Source organism: Marmota flaviventris, chromosome 15 (assembly GCF_047511675.1).
Source record: "Marmota flaviventris isolate mMarFla1 chromosome 15, mMarFla1.hap1, whole genome shotgun sequence".
Taxonomy (NCBI): domain Eukaryota; kingdom Metazoa; phylum Chordata; class Mammalia; order Rodentia; family Sciuridae; genus Marmota; species Marmota flaviventris.
Window position 1 is genome coordinate 1,959,769 of NC_092512.1, and position 21,072 is coordinate 1,980,840.

Here is a 21,072-nt window from a genome sequence, read left to right on the forward strand (position 1 = left end):
CCGCGGGACATGGTTGGAGGAAGCAGGTCCCTGGGGGCGTGGCCTCGGGGACTCTCTTGTCCCTGCCCCTTCCCATTTCTCTCTGCTTCCCAGCTGCCATGAGCCAAGCTGCTCTCCTCTGGTGCCCCTCCTGTCCCGTGCCCCTCCCATCCTGTGTCCTCCTGTCCCATGCCCCTCCTGTCCCGTGCCCCTCCCATCCCGTGTCCTCCTGTCCCGTGCCCTCCTGTCCCATGTCCCTCCTGTCCTGTGCCCCTCCCATCCCGTGTCCTCCTGTCCCGTGTCGTCCTATCCCGTGTCCTCCTGTTCCGTGTCCTCCTGTCCCATGCCCCTCCTGTCCCGTGCCCTCCTGTCCCATGCCCCTCCTGTCCCGTGCCCCTCCCATCCCGTGTCCTCCTGTCCCGTGTCGTCCTATCCCGTGTCGTCCTATCCCGTGTCCTCCTGTTCCATGTCCTCCTGTCCCGTGCCCCTCCCGTCCCGTGCCCTCCTGTCCCATGCCCCTCCTGGGCTACCTCACGGCAGGCCCAGAGCAAGCGCCCCCCCCCCATGGACCGAGATCTTCCAAACGGAGACCTCCTCCTCTGAAGTGTCTTGTCAGGGTTCTGGTCACAGAGACAGAGGCCGGCACAGAGGGCCTTGACCGTGTCCTGTGTGCACCTTTTCTGCAGCTCTAGTCATTTTAGAAAGTGCTCAGCTGCCTCTGCTCAGCGGTCAGCTCGGCAGTGCCTGAGGAGTCCACCACCGTCCTCTTGCTGACGTGGTGCTGTGCATCAGGGGCCCTCTGGGCATCCTGCAGCGGGGGTGTCTTCTGCTTGCTGAGCCCTGGGGTGACTTTCCCTCTTCCTCACCTTGGACTGTCCTAGGCAGGCTGTGAGTCCACACGGTAGCTCCAGCCTGCCATGCCCTGGCTGGGCTGGAGGTGAGCGTCTCTGGCCTCTGCCTGTCCTTGGGGCTGGTCCTCCTTGTGGGCACTGAGCTCAACCTCCGCATGGGCAGACAGCCTGCTGCTTAGGGCAGCCAGCGCGTGGGCTCTGACCTCGGTCGATTGCAGTCCTGCCCTCAGGAAGCATTATTCTTTTCCGCTTGCTTGAAGGGTTTTACGAGGGATTTGTTGACACTTTCTTTGATCTTGGAGCTGTGTCCTGCATGGAGGGGCATCTGCATGACCATTTCTATTTTACCTCACATCCAGTGTGCTGATCTCATTCATGAAATCCACCTTTTAAGCCTTAAAAGTCAACACTACTAACATGACGTTTGCCCATCAGGAGGTCCACCCATAAATTAAAACTTATCTAACTCTGAACTTCCTTGAATAGTCACGCACATGACGGACTCACGGACACGGCTCTAGGTACTTAATCAGAGTCCTACATTTTGGCATAAGGTTCTTGTGTTTGCAGCACTGAAGCGAGGCATGGCGGGTGCCACCAGCCCCGTGCGGCCCTTTGAGTGCTGTGGGTGGCCTCCCTGCTGGCCTTCCAGAGCTCCCCAGGTTCAGACCTTCCTAGGCCTCTGTAGTTCCTCAGTCGCCCCAGTGCTGGTGGCTCCACGAGCTGTTTTCCACCTAGGCCCTGGTCACAGCCACCGTCCCTGCTTGCTGGGCACAGGGTCTGGCTGCAGTGGCCTCTCGCCACCCTAGGGAGCAGACTTTTCTTTTTTTTTTTTTTTTATTACCAGGGATTGAACTCAGGGGCAGTTGACCACCGAGCCCCACCCCAGCCCTATTTTGTAGTTTATTTAGAGACAGGGTCTCGCTGAGTTGCTTAGGGCCTCACTGTTGCTAAGGCTGGCTTTGAACTTGTGTCCTCCTGCTTTGGCCTTCCGAGCCGCTGGGATGACCGGCGGTGGTGCGCCTGGTGAGCAGACCATTTCTGAGAGTCAGCCCCTTCCTGTCTGCCCGCTGTGAGCACAGGTGGCTCTTCGCCCAGTGCCTCGTGGGCCAGGGGTCATCGTGTCATCGTTAGTGTGGTTTGTTGCAAGGGCCCCATGAGGCCTCTCCTGCTGGTTGCTGGGTAGGGACCCAGAGCTGGCCCAGCCCCCTCCAGCCCCGCCTAGATGGCCAGGTGGTCCCCGATTCTGCGGTGGGAGCAGCTCCCATCAGTGCTTGGTGTGTGAGAGTGACGAGCCCCGGCCCTGCCCTTGGGTCGTCGCCTCCTCCCCTGCTTCAGGGTCCTCTGCTCTGTGGCCTGCGTCCATCTGCTGGCACCATTGCCGGCTGACAGGCAGGACAGCCAAGAACAGGGTCACCTCTGCGGGAGCAGCGCACTGCCCTTGGGACGTGCCCAGGAGGCCTGCTCCAGGCTCCACAGCTCCTTGGTGCGCAGCAGCACCCCTTGGCAGGGTGGTCTCCCCCCTGCCCGTCTCCCCTCTGCCCATCTCCCCCTCTGCCCGTCTCCCCCCTGCCCGTCTCCCCCCCTGCCCGTCTCCCCCCTGCCCGTCTCCCCCCTGCCCGTCTCCCCTCTGCCCGTCTCCCCTCTGCCCGTCTCCCCTCTGCCCGTCTCCCCCCCTGCCCGTCTCCCCCCTGCCCGTCTCCCCCCTGCCCGTCTCCCCCCTGCCCGTCTCCCCTCTGCCCGTCTCCCCCTCTGCCCGTCTCCCCCCTCTGCCCGTCTCCCCCCTGCCCGTCTCCCCCCCTGCCCGTCTCCCCCCTGCCCGTCTCCCCCTCTGCCCGTCTCCCCCCTGCCCGTCTCCCCCTCTGCCCGTCTCCCCTCTGCCCGTCTCCCCCTCTGCCCGTCTCCCCCTCTGCCCGTCTCCCCCTCTGCCCGTCTCCCCCCTGCCCGTCTCCCCCTCTGCCCGTCTCCCCTCTGCCCGTCTCCCCCTCTGCCCGTCTCCCCCCTGCCCGTCTCCCCCCTGCCCGTCTCCCCCTCTGCCCGTCTCCCCCCTCTGCCCGTCTCCCCCCTGCCCGTCTCCCCCCCTGCCCGTCTCCCCCCTGCCCGTCTCCCCCTCTGCCCGTCTCCCCCTCTGCCTGTCTCCCCCCTGCCCGTCTCCCCTCTGCCCGTCTCCCCCCTGCCTGTCTCCCCCCTGCCCGTCTCCCCCCTGCCCGTCTCCCCCCTGCCCGTCTCCCCTCTGCCCGTCTCCCCCCTGCCCGTCTCCCCCCTGCCCGTCTCCCCTCTGCCCGTCTCCCCCCTCTGCCCGTCTCCCCCCTGCCCGTCTCCCCCCTGCCCGTCTTCCCCCTGCCCGTCTCCCCTCTGCCCGTCGCCCCCTCCGCCTGTTTCTGCACACGCAGCAGGTGATAGAGGGAGTGTTCCAGGAACCCTCGGCATCACCACCCTCACCGCAGATTGTCACATCTTGGCCAGGAGCTGTCCTCTGCCTAGAGAGCCTTTGCTCTGACAGTGGCCCTGGATTGTAAAGCCTTCTTCTCTGGCAACATTAAAACAACCCAGGCCCTTCCTGATTTCTCCCACCCAACATATGGGATCGGTGCCTGCAGGGAGTCCTGGCTCTGGGGAATGGGAGACCAAAGGGCCAGAGCGGGGGTCCTGGCCTGGGCCAGAGTCCCCCGCTGGAGTGGACTCAGCTGGGCAGGCTGCAGGTGGGTGGCCACTCCCAGCGTGTGGGCCTGCTGACAGCAGAAGTGCTCTTCTGTCTGGAGGGTAACTGGGGCGAGCAGGTGGCTTTGGAGGAGGGTCCTTAGGCCCAGGTTGCCTGCGGGCCGTGTGTGGAGGCCAGGGCCAGGGCCAGGCTTGGGCAGAAAGGGTGGCAGTGCAGGCTGCTCTGTCCACTTAGCCAGTGGAAGAAGCCGTCAGTGCACCCTGGGTTGGGCAGGAATGGCCAGGTGGGTGTTAGTGGCTTGACCACGGCCGCTCGTGGGACAGTGGCTGGGTACAGAAATATCCCCAGTGTCCTGTGGGGAACGCAAGGGCTGAGGCCGGAGGCTGGGCACCCACCAGGGTTCTTGTAGCACCAGCAGCACAAAAGCAGGCTCACACAGGCTCCGACAGACAAAGGGGCTTACCAAACGGAAGGCGGTCGTCGCAGCAGCAGCAGGGCCTGGGCAGATGCTCAAGTAGGTCCTGCCCTGCCCCCGAGCTGGCTCTGTCTTGGCTCCACGCAGGCCTGTCCAGGAGAGGTGCACTGTGGCCATTTCCAACCCCCTAGTCCTGCGCTGGGCTGCCTGGGGTGTTGGCCTGGGCTGGGCTGGGCCCCTGGCGTGGGCAGTAGAGGCCTTCTGGAGGATGCCCGGGGTGAGCTTTGGAAGGGGCCCTAGATGAGGCTGGTCCCAATCCTCTGTCACCTGAGGTGGGATTGGGCGGAGGAGCTGGGCCTGCGGGGGTCTCAGCTCTGGTCCCCTCCTGCCACCTGAGGGTCGCAGGTGACCGCCCTTCACTCCCTGGCTGGTGCTGCCATGGGGGCCTCAGACAGAACAGGGCCACAGAGGCCAGGTGCCACCTGGGCCCAGCTTGGCCAGCAGCCACTCCTCTTCCCCCAGATAGAGAGCAACTTTGGCAACTACCACCAGTTTCTCATGCAGGCCCTGACCTACCTGCACAGCCCCCACAGGAACCTGAAACTGGCCGCCATGAGGTTCATCGGTAGGCGCCCGCCTGCACCCTGGCCGCCCCCTGCCGGAGCCTGCGGGTGGGTGCAGGCTGGTATCCAGTGACACTGCCCACCCCCTGCCTGTCCCAGGGGGAATGCTTCAGGACTACTTGGCTGACCTCTGCTTCTACCTGAAGAAGGGTGACATAAAAACCCTCAAGAAAAGTGAGCCACACCCCATGCCCCAGGGCTGGGCAGCACAGGGCCTCGGGTGGCCGACTGGGACCCCTGGGGACACAGCTTCAGAGTCAGACACAGGGTCTCTGCCACAGGCTTGAAGACCCTCAGGGAGGACCCGGACTCCATGTGCCGCAGGTTCTACCTGAACTTCATGGGAGACGTCATGGAACTGTCCCACTGTGTGACCTGACCACAGGCCTCAGCCGCCACCAGGCTCGCCCCGTCCTGGTCCTTGTTGAGTTCTCTCTGTATTAAATGCTGACAGCAGGTTCGGGCTTCAGGCTTTGCAGGCCCCGGGCCCCAGGCATTGCAGGTCCTGGGCTGGGCCAGACTGTCCCTCCGCGGTCGCCACTGGGGACTGTGGAATGCAATGGCCTTGCCATGCCTGTCCTTCGGGGTGTGATGTGGGGGAGCATGAGCCCAGGACTGGGTCATCTGTGCCAGCCCTTTCCTCCCCTTGCCCGTCCTCAGCCCGCCTGCCCCCTCTCGCCACTCCCCAGCTCAAGCAGAGTTGTCTAGGTCCACTCCTGGTCCGTGTCCGTCCTGCCAGCGCCCACTGGAGCCTGCAGCCGTTGCCCTCTCTGGTGGCCCAGCTGGGCCTCTGCGCCCTCACTCTTGCTGAGCCAGCACAGCCTTCAGGGACAGCCCGTCCCCGCAGCTTGGCTGCTGTCTTTGCTCTGTGGCTCCCAGCGTGGACGTCCACTCCTCCCTCTGTAAAGCTCTGACCTTCCCCAAGCCTAAACCACCTCTGCCCACACCAGGCACAGGGACCCTGAGCAGTCGTGGTGCTTTGGGCTCCTCGTCACCACCAGCCAGTGCAGTGACAGTGGTGCGGATGGGGCCCCAGATGGGCCGCTGTCCTGGGGCGGCCTCGGCCCTCCAGAAGGATCTCAGACATTCAGGAATCACCCAGGAGGGGAGTTCTTGGGAAAGGTAGTGCCCAGGCTCAACCTCAGAGGCACCAGGAAGGGAGGCTCAGGCCGGGGGAGGCTGAAGACGTGCCCGGGCCCTGCGCCTGTGAGCCTGGGCTATGAGAAGCTCTTCTAGCAGCCCAGGGCAGAGGCCTGAGGCCACTCCCACAGTCGTTGCCCTCTGGTGCCCAGCCAGTCCCTCTGCCCAGCTATGCGCTGGGTGACAGGGACACTGAGGGCAGGGGGGAGTGGGAATGGGAGGACCATGCATCTGGCCCAGGGCAGTCGAGCCGTGGTGACTGTTAGTTCACTGTCTGTGCAGAGGGAGCTGAGGCCGTGATGTGGTGTGGCCACTGGGGGCAGGGCGGGGGGGACAGGCTGAGGGTGGGGTTGGCTGGAGAGTGTCCCTGTGGAGGAGGTTCAGAGGATAAGAGGAAAGGCAGGGCAGCATGGAGTTCAGGGGCCAAGGAGGACAGGACACTGCCTGGATGCCCACGGGGCTGAGGTGAGGAAGGACCCGGTCTCTGCAGGGCACCTGGGTGTGCAGGGTGGGCAGAGCCAGGCGGGTATCCAGCCTCAGCAGTGTGGGACCAGAGTTCAGCTCAGTCTTGAGGAAACTGCAATCAGTGTGTCCCCCCACCCTGTGACCTGGGGATTGAACCTGGCACTCTGCCCCGGAGCCACTCCCCCGGTCCTGCTTATTTTATGCCCAGGCTGGCCCTGAATTGAATGACCCTCCCACTACAGCCTCCCGAGTGACCGGGAACACAGGCTTGTGCCACCGTGCTTGGCAGCAAAGGTACTTGTCAACGTATTGCCACCGGAGAGTCATAAAGGCTCGTGGACATGCCCCCATGCAGTGAGCTGACACCAGTGTGTCAAGGAAAAGTGACAGGAAAGTCCAGGGTCACCTGGGACTGCTGCTGAAGTTGGGGCTGCGGTTGGGATACAGGCCTCGCCCCCTGAGGGCCCCATAGCAGCAGCATCCGCTGCTGGGAGCAGAAGTGGCAGCACTTCCACATGGGCCCGCGTGAGGCAGCTTGGCTGCGGGAACTGTCCTGGCTCCCGGTGCCCAGGCATGGGGACAGAAGCCCTGTGAGTAGCAAGGGCACCACAAGGGATTTAGGCCCCAGGAGCCTCAGCTATGAAACGCTCGTTGGGAGACATTAAAGAAGCAAAAGATGGGACCAAGCAATGAGTAAAGGTGGGGAGCCTCCCAGTGACCATGCAGACACGGAGGGGAAGCAATGACGTTTTGAGATGAGGAGAGGACAGTTGCCGAGTCTCCGTGGCTGAACTGGGTAGCATGTCAGGCACAGCTGGAGAGAGGGAGTGGAAGCCAGGTGTGAAATTGCTAGAAATTCTCTCAAAAATTGGTGCAAGACTGTGTCCACAGTTGTCGTTAGCACGACTCCTATCAAGTTAAACAGAAACCCACGTGTATGCGTGTTGTGGAGAACACGAAAGGATCCTGGGAACAGAGGAAGAGGCCCCTGCCCGTCCAGGCATGACCAACAGAGACGAGGTGGCAGGAGAGGGTAGAGTGGTGTGTACCACCCAGGACCGAACCCAGCAAGGTCACCTGCAAGCAGGAAGGCCAGATACGTTTTCAGATGCATCAAGGTGAGAACGTCCTGCCATGTGGGGTTCTGTGGATGTGCAGACCAATGGAGGAGCAAGGTGAGAAGCAGCCGTGGTCACCAAGAGCATTGGCACCAAGAATCATGGCCTCAAAATGCGTCAAGCAACGACTGGTAGGATCATACCAGGTTTTAAGACATGCTGAAAAGTCATGGTAGTAAACATAAAAAGAAGGAACAAAAGCAAACTACTATTTGGGCTTAAAAACAGACCGACAGAGCATCCGGCAGCTCAGAGGGACCTGGGCTATGGTAAAGATGGCAGAACAAACCACAAGCTCTCCACGTGCAGAAAAACGGAGTGGTGGCCCGTCCAGGGCCACACCAAAGCTGGCACTAGGCCTAATGATACAAAGAACAGCTCCCAAGGCTGCTAGGACAGGGTGGTCCAGGACTTGGTAAGCATGAGTTAGATAAAGGGTGTCTTTGTTTACGTCAGAGTTAAGATGAGAACCACACCGAGCGGAAGAAGGCGTCCCACTCGAGCCCAGAGCCGACAGCACCTCAGCTGGACTCCACTAATGAAGGACGTCGCAGGTAAAGTGGAGGTTAGGTGAGGCGTGAAGGTTCCGCAGAGAGAAGATGATGATCCAGACCATAGGTGATTTCCACAGACAAGCAGCGCCACGTGGGTCCAGAACAGAAGTGAGAACACAGAAGAGGGGCCCAAGGCCAGCAAGTGAACGGGAAGAAGCATCAACCCTAATAATCAGCCCAATGCACGTGACAGAACGTGTCACCGCACGCCTCTTGGGTCAGCAGGAATTAGCTGGTGGATGCCTGGTGTTGGTGACAGCCAGAGGACGTTGGGTCTGTGGTGCATCCTGTGAGAGATGTGCCGTGGTGGACGTGTGGAGAGCTGTCCGACACCATGGGGCCACATGAGGTCGCACATCTCTGATCAGCCAGAAGTCTCACCCCTGAGTCTGCAAAGAAAGCAGTTCTCATGCTGGTCCCAAAGCGGCCCACGAGAGAACGTACCTATAGCCACATGCGTGAGGACAGCCTGAGTGGGTGGACAGGAGCTGCCCGCCACAGGAGCAGGCCACAGAGTGGAGTGGGAGCAGCCCTCCTGACCTGGGAAGGAGGAAGTACAGACTCCACCTGCTCGGCCACTGCAGCTACCTGGCTTCCCAGCACGTGTGCGGGCAGGAGCTGGGACCCTGGAGTCAGTCCCCAGAGCAGGGCACTGGGGGATGTAAAGCCTGGCCCGGGCACATCTGGCTTCCCCTGGTGCTTCTGGGCCTAGACTCCAAGACAGTTCCAGACGGTCGTCAGCCACAGGCAGGAAGAGCTTCTGGCCGAGAGCTGGGAAGGGCTCCTGTTTGTCAGGGAGGGGAGGGACCCTGTTGGCTTCTCCATGTTTTCTCTGCTCTGCTCTTCGAGTCCCAGGCTGGGAGCTGAGCACAGGAGGGAGGGGTGCCCGTTGCCTTTGTGTTTCCTCGGCTGTCTTGGCCCCTGGCCTAGGAGACAGAATCAGCTACACGAGGTGCACAGCAGAACCAGGAAACTAAACCCCAGTTTCTAATTGGAATAGGGATTCCCCAAGAGCCAGAAAGCACTGGGGAGACACCCAGAGTGTGTGGGAAGCCACCAGAGGACGTGTATGGACTCCAGGGCCTGCCTACCCTAGATCCCACCAAACGGCCCAGCAGGAGCCCTCAGAGTTGGCACCCCACACTCAGGCCTGGGGGTGCACGGCCCCATCACACTGGAAACCATAGTTAGGACCCCAGTTCAGAGAAAGGGGCTGGCAGTGCAAACCTGGTCAAGCTGACCATCTGCAAAACCCAAGCATCGATTAACATTCTTCTTAGGATTCAAAGGGAACCCAGAGCCTCACAACAAGATGTTCACAGTATCCCAGATGCAATCCAAAAGCATGCAATATAATAAAAACCTGGGAAAATCTCAATAATCACAAGGGAAAAGACCTTCATCAGACACTAAGAGGGGACACAGTGACATTGTCAGAGACTTTACGGTCAGAGACCTTAGCCATAATCCAAGAATAATGGGGCAAGCGGGAAACTGGAGCATCTCAACAGAGAACTAGGGGACAGAGAATCCCAGAGCAAGACCAAGTGAGTACAAAGACTCACTAGAGTAGTCGTGAAAGAGACCCCTCCGATGCAGTCACCCGCTGCTTGGCAAAGGGCAAAGGCAGCACGAAGCAAGATGGCCTTAAGTCATCTGCAAAACCTACCCTAGTAAACCTTGACCCCGAATGGAAGGTGAAAACCCCCAGAACTTCAAGAAGATAAAAGGAAAGAAATGTGGGTGAGTCTGGATTTGTCCGTTTTTACATACCTCATCAAAACAAAAGAAAAAGAGTGAGAGTTGCACTTCTTCTTTAACAGTTGAAAACTGTTCTACAAAAGACATTGCCCAGAGGCGGAAGAGGCCAGCCACGGACTGGAGATGGTGCCTGCTGAGCACCTCTCTGATGACTGTGGTCCAAAACACAAAGGACTCTCAACAATAAGAAAACAACCTGATTAAAATACGGGCAAAAGAAGAGACACCAAAGACACACAGGTGGCAGGCAAGCATGGGAAAAGGTGCCGCACATCGTCATCAGGGAACTGGGATCGGATCAGCTCTGAGATCCCAGAACCCCACGCGCATGGTGAACACACCACCTGGCAGCACTGACGTGCCCGGGAAGGGGGCAGCAGGGAGGCTCGCCCTCTGCTGGCGGGAAGGAGAAGTGGCCAGCCCGGGGAAGAGCCCGCGGAGGCCCTCGCAGACCTGCCTGCTCTCAGCCTCACCCAGCCCTCTCAGCCCAAGGCATTTATCCAAAAGAGGAGAAAACCTGTGTCCACCCAGAAACCTGGGTGCGGAGGGTTACAGCCCACACTGTCTTTCTTCCAGTGACGGATAAATAAATGGTGGTTTATCCAGACGGTGGACCGGTACATGCCGCCAAAGCGAAACGAGGGGAGCCACAGGAAGGCAAGCCCGTGGCTGGGTGGGGAGGGAGCAGCAGGGAGAGGGGGGACTGAGGGGCTGTGGAGGGGGCTGAGTGGGAGACGCACTGGGGTACGCAGGGCTGGGGCGTCACCCTGCCTGGGCCAAAGCCCAGACAAGCAACACCCAGAGTGAGCCTGAAGGTGAGGTGTGGACGCGGGTCGAGAAGGTGTGTGAATTCTGGTTCACTAACCGTGTCCGCCACAGGGGGAAAGGTGGGCACGGGGGAGAAGTGTGTGTGTGAGAGGGAGGGAGAGAGGGGGAGGAGCACTAAAATTGAAATTAAAAAAAAAGATCCAAAGTAAACCTTTTAAAAGAACTAAATAGAAATTTTAAAACTGAGCAATGCAGTGGCTGAAATAAGAAGTCGCTGGGCAGTCCAGCAGCACAGGGCCACGGAGTGGGTGTGAGGCTCGGCCAGCGGAGGTCACCCCACCTGCACAGAAGAGCAGACAAGATGGACAGTGGAGCAGAGCCGTCGGTGTCGGGAGGCAGCTGCGCACACCTGGCGTTCCTGCTGCAGGTCCCGGGAGAGAGGGAAGCCACACAGGAAAGGGACGTGAGGGGCATGGCTGGAGGACTTCCAGGATGAACTAAGGACAAACTGAAGCAACCGGGGCACAACCGGCACCACCAAGCTGCTGAAGGTACCGCAGGAGAACGCGCCACCAGAGAAAGAGCCGCGTGAAGAGAACCGTGCTCGGAAAGACGGCGGATTTCTCACCGGAAATCACAGGAGCCAGAAAGAAGGGCACAGCATTTCTTAAATGCTGAAGGAAAAGAACTGTCGAGGTTTCTGCATCCAGTGACGATTCTTTCCAGAGTGGGGGTGAGGGGACTCCTCAGATGAAGGAGAACGTGGTCCCTGCCCTGTACCAGCCAGCTCCACACGGGTCTGAATGTAAAGGGGACCACACACTCGGAAAACAGCCCGGAGCTGTGTGAACTGGGATCAGGTCTTTGGAGGGCACCAGAAATTCTCTCCATAAAAGAGAAAATGTGAAAGGATTGTCCCTAAAAGACACTCCTGAGAGAATGAGGTGCCCAGGAGGGCTGGCGAAGGAGTGGGGCCCCGGGTGCTCACACTTCTCCCCACACGGGTGCAGCACACAGCCCTGGGGACTGCCGGGGGGCTTCTTTCCCCTTCTTTTTGCCGCCCTGGGGACCAAACCCAGAACTCAGCCACTGGGCCACTCCCAGCCCTGGAGGCTTCCCAGGAAGTCGGACGCGCACCTGCCGCATCCTGGGCATCTCCGGAACTCGGAGCTTCGTGCCAGCTCACCCATGATTGCCAGAATCAGGGGCAGTTCAGACATCCTTTGGTGGGAAGTAGTACATGATGGCCGCTGAGGTGGGTACTGCTGGGCAGCAGAAGGAGGCAGAGTGTGGACGTTGGCAACTCGAGGGAACCGGCCTCAAAGGCGGCACACCAACTGACCCATTCCAGGGGACTTCCAGAAAAGGCCAAGTGTCGAGGTGAGGAGTCGCAGCTGCCAGATTCAAGTCCAGGTTCCCAAGCCCACCTGGCAGAGTGGGGGCGAGTGACGGCAGGGGTGGCTCACAGAGGTCACTGAGCACCTAAAACGAGTGAGTCTTCTCGTGGAAATGGTGCCTAGTCCAGCTGAATAAACATGGGAACTTCACGTCCGTGTTAGCCACTGTGCATGAGATTGTGTTAGGCAGTTTTGTGTGACTTGTGGCCTACGTTGGGCCAGGTTTCCTATTAAAGTAAACCATGTCGAGGAAAGAAATGGGAAAGTAACAGATCGAAACACACACAGCAAACAGATGGCTCTTTTTAAAAATGTGCTTAGTGGAAAATTTAAAAGACAGATTGAGATATAGAATAATATAATTTAAATAAGAATATGCCGTGATCATTGTGCCTGGTTATGTAAGGCAGTCACCGTGGGGGGGGCTCAAGATAAGATCTCCCCATCTCTCTGCAGCTCTGTTTGCCTGAAATTTATCAAAAACTGAAAAGAACTCAAAAACCCACAGCCACGAAATCAGGCATTTCTTATAGGTTAGGGGAGTGCTGTGGGAATGTGGGGGAACAAAGAACAAGAGCCTGGGGGTTCACACCGGCCAGTGGTGACAGGAAGGGGGGCAGGGGAGAGAGCAAGCCACAGCAGCCAACGGCCGACCACTGGTGGGACTTGGGACTTGGAAGGTGCGCGCTCCAGGGGGAGGTGTGTGACCTCACAGTGGCAGCTCAGGTGGGCACCTCGGGTGCTGCCGGGGGGCAAGTGGCACACTGAGCTAGATGTAGGCAGTGTCACCACATGAGCCCAAAGAGAAGGTGGGAGCCTGGGTCCCGAGTGCTGCTTGGAAGGGGCCAACGGTGGGCGGGCCTCAGACCCTGTTGGGGTGACTCGTGGTGCAGCGCCAGGAAGAGTGCGGGGCTTTCCCTGTCAGAGGACGGCAAAAGTGGATCTTAAATAAATACGGATTTCCAGGAAATCCTGAGATTAAGGTACCATGAGGAGAGACGTGAAGCTCCCAGGTGGCAAGACAGGACCAGACACATGTGACACGGCAGAGTGACAGAGCTGAAGGCGGAGCGGCACATCTGAGCCCCTGCTGCAGGCTGCTGCAGGGTCACCGCCAGGCCTATGGAGATGCCCTTCAACAGGCATCCGTGCCACACCCAGGATGGCCTACAGACGGCCACTGCAAAAGGACCCCAAATCTCCACTCTCTAGGAAAACAGAACCCGTCAAAGCAGAGGGGCACGTCACCGGACCACAGGGGGAGGCCCCCGGGCGAGGGGCGGTGGGCGGTGGAGAGCAGCGGGAGGCTGCGCCTTCCGGACGCTCCTCACTTGTTCCCGTTTGCTGTCCACATGGTGGATGGACACCAAGGAAGCAGATGGGCACTGGACAAGATGCGGAGGACAAGGTGGGGTGCAGGGTTCCCATGCCCTCCCCGGGTGGACCCCCTCCAGGAACTGCTGTGTCCAGCCGTGCAAAGCTTCTGTGGGGCAGTAGGGGCCCCTTACTATGTGGGCACAATATGTCCCAGCGCTGGCTGTTGGTGAACAACCCAACCTTCAGCCCCTCTCCTCCCTGTCCTCCCTGGAGCTGGGGTGGGGCTGCAGGACCCCGTGCCCAAATCCCACCTTGGTCTTTCCAGCAAACAGCTTGTCCTGAGACTGCCCAGCCCCTGCCAGCAGCCCGCAGCCCGCAGCAGCCCACAGGACGCACATGGCTCCCAGGACTCCAAGAGCTCCGGAGCTGTGGATGTCTCTCTTCTTCCCCCCTTTTTTTTGTGGGGTGGGGGTGTCTAGCCAGGACTCCTAGACAAAAGTGCTATCACTGACCTGGCTACCCACAGCCAGGACCAATGTCCCAATATCACAATAAAGAAGATCTGAGCAACGAAGTGGACTGTCCTGGCTTAGTGAGCACACAAATGACTGGGCCTTGCTGTCACGAGTGAGCTGTGCCACCAAGGAGCGCCACGTGCCCTGTGTCTTTCCACAGTGTCAGAGCTTCTGAAGATAATGAGTCCGCAAGCCGTCCATTCTGTTGCCTTGATTCCCCAGGCACGCACGGCTCACCTGGGTGGCAGGAACCGAGGATCTTTATTCCCTTCTATCCTAATCGCTAATCTTTATAACACTCAAGTGGCACGTCATACTTGACATGACAGGTTACAGGATGCTGAGGGAGGGTTAAGAATGGCCTCGGGATTTGAAGGGTCGGAACTGAGCAAGGCAGGAAGCCTGCACAGGTGCCCACCCAGCCAAGGAGTGGGCTCAGGGTTCAGGGGTGGGGCTAGTTCAAGGCTCGGAGCTGTTGAGGCACTGAGCTGTCCAGGGAGGTGAGGGTCCCTACAGGCAGGTGGCTTCGAAGTGGGCTACACCAAGCAGGGGAATGAGCTGAGCTGAAGCCCTGGGGACAGAGTCAGGAGTGACAGCTCATGGCCCTGACCAGGCAGACAGTGTGGACCACCAGACCACTGTCAAGTGCCCTTCCTTGTGTGGGTCTCAGGCGAGGGGTTGCACTACTGGGGGTCTGGCGTGCCTGATACGCTCACAGGCCTGGTCTCTCTGATGTGGGCTTGATACACCTGTGCATCCACATGCTCTGATTTAGTTGGTCAGTTCGCCTGTGGTCATTTTTTACTAGCACAATTATTTATCGGCTTGTGCCTTGTGATTGTGCTGAGCTTCTGGGGTCACTCTTTTCGATGAATTGTGTATCTCCGACATCTGGTGGTGAGCTACGTGCCCAGAGACATTACCAAGTCACTCTGCCTTGGCACTTGCCCTCAAATGGAGAAGCTCAGGCTCCTCTGTACACCTTGGAGTAACTCAGAGCCACTCTCCACCCCTAGGAATCACATGTGAAATATTTATAAAAGCTGCCACACACGATGCAACACAGAGATTCTCATATAGACGACATTCTATGAAAGTACTATAACTAAATTAGAACTCACAAAAGATTTTTTAAACTCCATGGTCTAGAACTTTTAAAATATATATAAAGGGAAATTTTAAAACAGTACAAGTGAAGGGAAATTTAAACATTCAGTACAACCGAGTGATAATAAAAATAGTACCTATGGAGACTTGCAGGTCGGGGTAAAATAACATTCTGAGGGAATTTTTATAGCCTCAATACCTGTATTAAACAATAAGAAAGGTTCAAAATCAATGCATTAAGAATCTGGCTTAAGAAGTTACATAGACCTCACAATAAACCCAAAAAAGGAAGAAGGTCATAAAGGGCAAGGGTTGGTGAAGGGGGCCGGTGGAGGGGCCCCAGAAGCGGACGTGAGTCTCTCAACAACTGCTGAGAACAGGCAGGTCATTCAGATGTGGGCTGACCAAGAGGACCAGCGACAGAAGTGCCAGAATTCAAAAGGAATGGGAAGATCATGAGCAGCGTCACTCCAGGGCATTCGGAGACTTGGAGGAACTAGTCAGACTCTCAGGGATTCAGAGCTCACTGAAAGTGACCGGGGAGAGAAGCCCCACGGCCCTGCCGGGGCAACCAGACGGGCCGCCGGGGGGCAGGACAGGTGGGGCGCGTGCTTCCCGGAAGCAGGCAGCAGGGCCTGTGCTGTCGTTCCCAGGAGCTTGGAAGGTGCCCCTGCCTGGCTCCCGTGGGGCCAGCGTGGGCCCAGGCACTGGGGCAGGAGAGTTGGCTGCATCTCTCCTAGTGACCTGTCGGTGACCTGGGTGGGACAAAGCCCTGTCTGGTTCCTGGAATCTCCCTGTGGTGAGGCTCGAGAGCTGAGCTCTCCCTCTGCCCAGCAGGCCCGGGGCTCTGCTGAGGCCGGAACCCCAAGGACCAGCACCCTCCTGGGTCCTCCCTCCATCACCACGTCAGGAGCAGCCCCCTCTAGTGCCAACCCCCTCCATCTCCAGGCTCCGTCTGGTCCCTCCTGCAGGCGGCCTCGGTCCTGCTGTCCTCCCCACCCCGCCAGCTCTCCAGGTGGCAGAGCCCCTCCCACTCACCCAGGACCTGTTCACCCACCCTCTGTCCTGGCCCCCAGACCCACCCTTGTCCATTGTGGAGGTTAAGCATGGCCTGTAGGGTGACCGGGGTGCAGTCTTCCAGGGGGTGGGGGGTCCCTGAGTCTTGCAAGGGGCTGGGGGGCATCAGGAAGGACCCAGGGGAGAGGTGAGTTTCAGGCAGCCCCTAAGGGTATCCAGCCTGGTGCCCAGAGCAAGCTCAGTGAGGACGGGCTGCTGAGGCCACCAGCTCCTGAGCCGTCCTGCAGCCCCGACTTTCAGCCCCCACCCTGGGGAGGGAACTCCGGGGAGGAAGCCCAGAGACGGCTAATAGGGGCACTTCCTCCTACCTCCCGCCCCCTCTCTTCCCGGGTGGGGTCCATATGGTGTTCCCAGGGAACCATATTGAACCCAGCAGCACCTCCTCCGCCTTCCAGGGACCGCTGTCCCACCCCGTGGGGTCTCCGCGTTGCCTGTGAGGCTCAGCCTGGGGTGCTGGGGAGGGAAGCCCACCCTGCCCCCCTGGGGAGGGCCTCCAGTTCTTCACGTGGAGCCGGTGTTCTCTGAACTTTGGGGAAAGGGGTATGATTAGCAGTTCAAATATTCATTCATTTAAATTCAAGTCTCTCGACTAGCAGGTTCTGAGATCCCGTGATCATGAATGCCAGGACCTGGCGCTCACGAGCTGCCACTGCCAGGCAGGCTCTGGGCATCTGAACGAGCCAGACTTCTCAGGCCCCCACCTGCACTGGCCTCTGGGGGAGAGACTTGGGAGCCAGGAGGGAAGGTTCTGGAACCCGCAGCTGACGTGAGCAGTGACGGGCTGGGGTGCCAGCTTCCGGCTCTGCCAAGGCCTTATTTGGAGGAGTTTCTGCTGTAGGGAGGGTTGGGGGTGGAGGGGCAGGTGACTGGCACATTCACAAGCTATTCAGAGAGCTCCTCCCTCCCGGTTATTTTTAGGGTCTGACAAAGGGGAGCCCGCAACTTCCTGAGGCTTCCAGAAGTGCCAAGTCACAGACCATGGGCCAAGAAGGGCGTCTGTTTCCGCAGCACGGATAGGGAAACTGAGGCCCAGAGGGGTCTGTCTGAGGCAGGGGGGGGAGTCGGCCTGGCCTCCAGCTTGTGGCCAGTTCTGGGTGGCCAGGGAGGGGAGCACAGGCCAGGCCTGGCTGGACCTTCCCACCCCAGGCACCCTGCACTGGGGTCTCCCTTCCATTGGTCCTTCTGTGGGCCTGTCTGAGCTGACCGGCTGGGAGCACAGGGTACCCTGGTGGGCAGGGCACTCTGAGGCCTAGGTTTGGTGGCCCTGCAGGCTGGTCCCTGGCACTCTTCCTGGGAGGACAATACCTCTGGGCCGAGACGTTTGTAGGGCCCAACCCTGCCCCCCTCCCCAACCCTGCCCTCCTCCCCTGGGCTTCTTGTGTGAGCCGCCACCAGCCCTGTCAGTCTCATAGGCACCCAGGAAGCGTGGAGAACTCCCCGTCCACAGGGAGCTGGGGTGGGCTAGGCAGCTTAGAAAGTTCTGGAATAAGCCCCAGAAGCAAGCTCACAGTGCTGTGGCTTCTCTCTGGAGGCGAGCCCCGAGGAGAGCAGGGCCCGTGGGGGAGGGTGGTAGGCCCAGTTGGGGTTCTGGCCTTCCCTGACATGGGATCAGGAGGGCCTTGGAGGGTGGGGAGGCCAGCCTGAGCACACATGGCAGCCCAGACCACAGAAGTGGTCAGGGAGGATGAAAGGATAAGAGGAAGGACTTCCAACAGCAAGTCTGGCTAGAGCAGGGCCAGGAAGTGGGGTGAGAGAGGTTGTGAAGGACTTTGCCAGAAAGGTCCCTGGCCTGCTTAGAGGCCAGGGCTCCGGGAATGGGAGCAGGACTCCTCGGGCCCCCACCTTCCAGCACTGTGTTGATGCCAGGAAAGGGGTAACAGGTGGAACCCGGTGAGAAGGAGTTTCTTCTGGATCTTGAGAGTGTGGGTGCTGGCAAGAAGCACAGGACCTGGCAGCTCTGCTCCCGGAGGCTCTGTGCCCCACTGACTCAGAGACTCTAGTCATTGTCCTTATGTGCCTTTCCTTCTACCCACCCTTCCTTTGGCCACCCCCAGTCAGAGGAGCAGGAGACAGAGTGAGCTGTGAGGTTCTTGTTTCTGATCCTATAAGTACCACCACCACCACCACCATCACCACCATTACCACCATCATTACCACCACCATCACCACCACCACCACCACCACCATTACCACCATCATTACCACCACCATCACCACCATCACCATCACCACCAACACCACTATTACCACCATCACCACCACCATCATCACCACCATCACCACCACCATCACCACCACCATTACCATTACTACCACTACCACCATTATCACCATCACCACCATCACCATCATCACCACCACCATCACCATTACCACCACCATCACCACCACTACCACCATTATCACCATCACCACCATTACCACCATCATCATCACCACCACCACCACCACCACCACCATCACCACCATCATTACCACCACCATCATCACCATCACCATTACCACCATTATCACCATCACCACCACCACCATCATCACCACCATCACCATCACCATCACCATTACCACCACCACCATCATCACCACCACTACCACCATTATCACCATCACCACCATTACTATCACCACCATCACCACCATCACCATTACCACCACCACCATCACCATCACCACCACTACCACCATTATCGCCATCACCACCACCACCATCATCACCACCACTACCACCATTATCACCGTCACCACCATCATCACCACCATCACCATTACCACCACCACCATCACCATCACCATCCCCACCACCACTACCACCAGTATCGCCATCACCACCACTACCACCATCATCACCATCACTACCACCATTATCACCATCACCACCATCATCACCACCATCACCATTACCACCACCACCATCACCATCACCATCACCACCACTACCACCAGTATCGCCATCACCACCACTACCACCATCATCACCACCACTACCACCATTATCACCATCACCACCATTACCACCACCATCACCACCACCACCACCACCATCATTACCACCATCACCATCACCACCATCACCACCACCACCATTACCACCACTACCACCACCACCACCACTACCACCATCACCAACACCACCACCACCATCATCACCACCATCACCATCACCACTACCACCACCATCATCACCACCACCATCATTACCACCATCACCACCACCACCATCATCACTACCACCATCATCACCACCACTACCACCATTATCACCATCACCACCACCACCATCACCACCACCACCATCATCACCATCATCACCACCATCACCACCATCACCACCACCATCACCACCACCACCACCACCATCATCACCATCACCACCACCACCACCACCACCACCACCATCACCACCACCACTACCACCATTATCACCATCACCACCATTACCAGCATCACCACGACCATCATCACCACCACATCACCACCATCATCACCACCACTACCACCACCATCACCATCACCACCACCACCATCACCATCACCATCACCATCACCACCACCATCTCCACCACCATCACTGTTATAAGTAATGACAGCACCACCATTACCAGTAGCAGCATCACCATCATCACCATTATCACCATCATCATCACCATGACCACCATCATCAGCATGACCATTGCCATCATCATCAACACCACCATCAACACCACCACTCAAATCTTCAGCTCCAGCTCTATCCACACCACCTATGGTCCCTCATGTTCTTGTCCATCCTGGTCACCCTCACCATCCTCAGCCCACTCCTCTCCCTAGGGCAGGTGGTGCTGATGATGGCAGGTGGAGGGTAGCAGAAGAGATGGTCTCAGATTCACTGGTGACAGGTTGCTGAAGAGGATGGCACTTGTTCTGGGAAGCTAAGACAACAGAGGGAATGCATGGAAGGCCCAGGAAGGAGGCATGACCACCTCTGGACTCCACAAGGAATGGAGCAGCTTCTGGTGGAGACGCTGCAGCTGCCTTGGGTAAGGAACCCAGCAGTGGGCTGGGTCCACAAACTGGAGCAGGAGACCTGGTTCCAGGAGCAGTGCCTCCCTAACGTGGGATTCTGGCAGCAGGACTTGGACCAGAGTCTGGTGTGCTCGCTGTCGAGAGGATCATGCCTGGCCCACTCTCAGGAGCCCACGGCTCTCAACAGCTGGGTGAAGTCCTGAGGGACCTGGCAGAGGCCCAGGGGGAGGCCCCATCCTGGCCCTGAGCACCTCTGGGCCCCTGGTCCAAAGCAGTGCCCAGCACAGGGCTTACCACGAAGGTGACTGGGGCCCACCAGAGCAGGCCCGAGGGAGCATGTCTCCAACAGGGCCTTTCCTGGCTGGCTTTTGCATGGAGATTTGGGAGCAGCCAGCAATTTCTGTGAAGGGTCCTGAAGGAAAGCAAGGCGCGCTGAACAGCTGAGTGTGTGGCTGAGGCAGGACGTGGGACATGGCTTCTCCCTGGGAGGGAGGCCCAGCAGGGAGCAGCCAGGCTCTGGACGGCTGCATCTTGCCGGGCTGCCACCGAGCCGGACCCTGGTGGCGCCCACTGCTGGAGTCCCCTGCCTGCAGAGTGTGGGCTCGGCTTCCTGCTGTTTTGCATTTGGCAGTGGCTGTGGGTGGAGATGGGGAGTCAGGGAGCTGCCCCACCATGTCTTGGCCGCTCTGCCTGACCCTCCAGCCAGGCCCTGTGCTCTATGCTGCCTGCACCAGGAGGGGCTCGGGGGCTCAGGGCCTGGTCCACTTGCCCCTGGGGCGTCTCAGCTTCCCTCAACAGCAGGAGGGAGAAAGGGTGCAGCCAGTCACTCATCAGAACCCTGGCTGCTGGGTCTGGAGCGGCCTCTGGGAGGGGCCGCCAGGGCCCAGGAGCCTCCCTGAAGCAGACACAAGCAGTGTGCATGCAGAGGGCCAGTGGACTGCGCATGCCCCCGGTAGGTATAGCGTCTGGGCCTCTGGGGGCTCTGGGGGGCTCCTCAGGGCCACTGCAGACACTGCCCTCTCCCCCTGTGGTTGGCTCACCGTCCGCCACGCCCATGTGGCACCCGGGGGCTGTCCACGGTACTGTGCTCACTGTGGTCTCTACCCAGCCCGTCCGTCCCCATGTCACCCACAGTGAAGCTCGCAGGGACAAAGCCCCGGTGGGGAGGAGGGGCCCAGGCTGTCCAGGGGACCCGTGCCAGGTCGCCCCTCCTCCGCTTGGCTTGTTGGGATGACATGGTTGGGGCTGAGGACTCTAGAGAGCCTGTCACATGCCCTTTCGAGAGCTCCAAGTCCCCTCAGTCGGGTCTGCGGGGCTTGAG

General features: G+C 59.1%; 1 protein-coding gene across 1 annotated transcript in view; it reads left to right on the top strand.

The window, feature by feature from the left end:
• Positions 1–4,988, top strand: part of LOC114102841 (maestro heat-like repeat family member 5) — a 30,988-nt gene extending 26,000 nt beyond the window's left edge. The window contains exons 24-26 of the mRNA XM_027948335.2: positions 4,430–4,532; positions 4,630–4,704; positions 4,812–4,988. Of these exons, the coding sequence (XP_027804136.2) occupies positions 4,430–4,532; positions 4,630–4,704; positions 4,812–4,909 (276 nt within the window). The 3' untranslated portion in view covers positions 4,910–4,988. The remainder of the gene's footprint in view (positions 1–4,429; positions 4,533–4,629; positions 4,705–4,811) is intronic.
• The last annotated feature ends 16,084 nt before the right edge of the window (positions 4,989–21,072 follow it).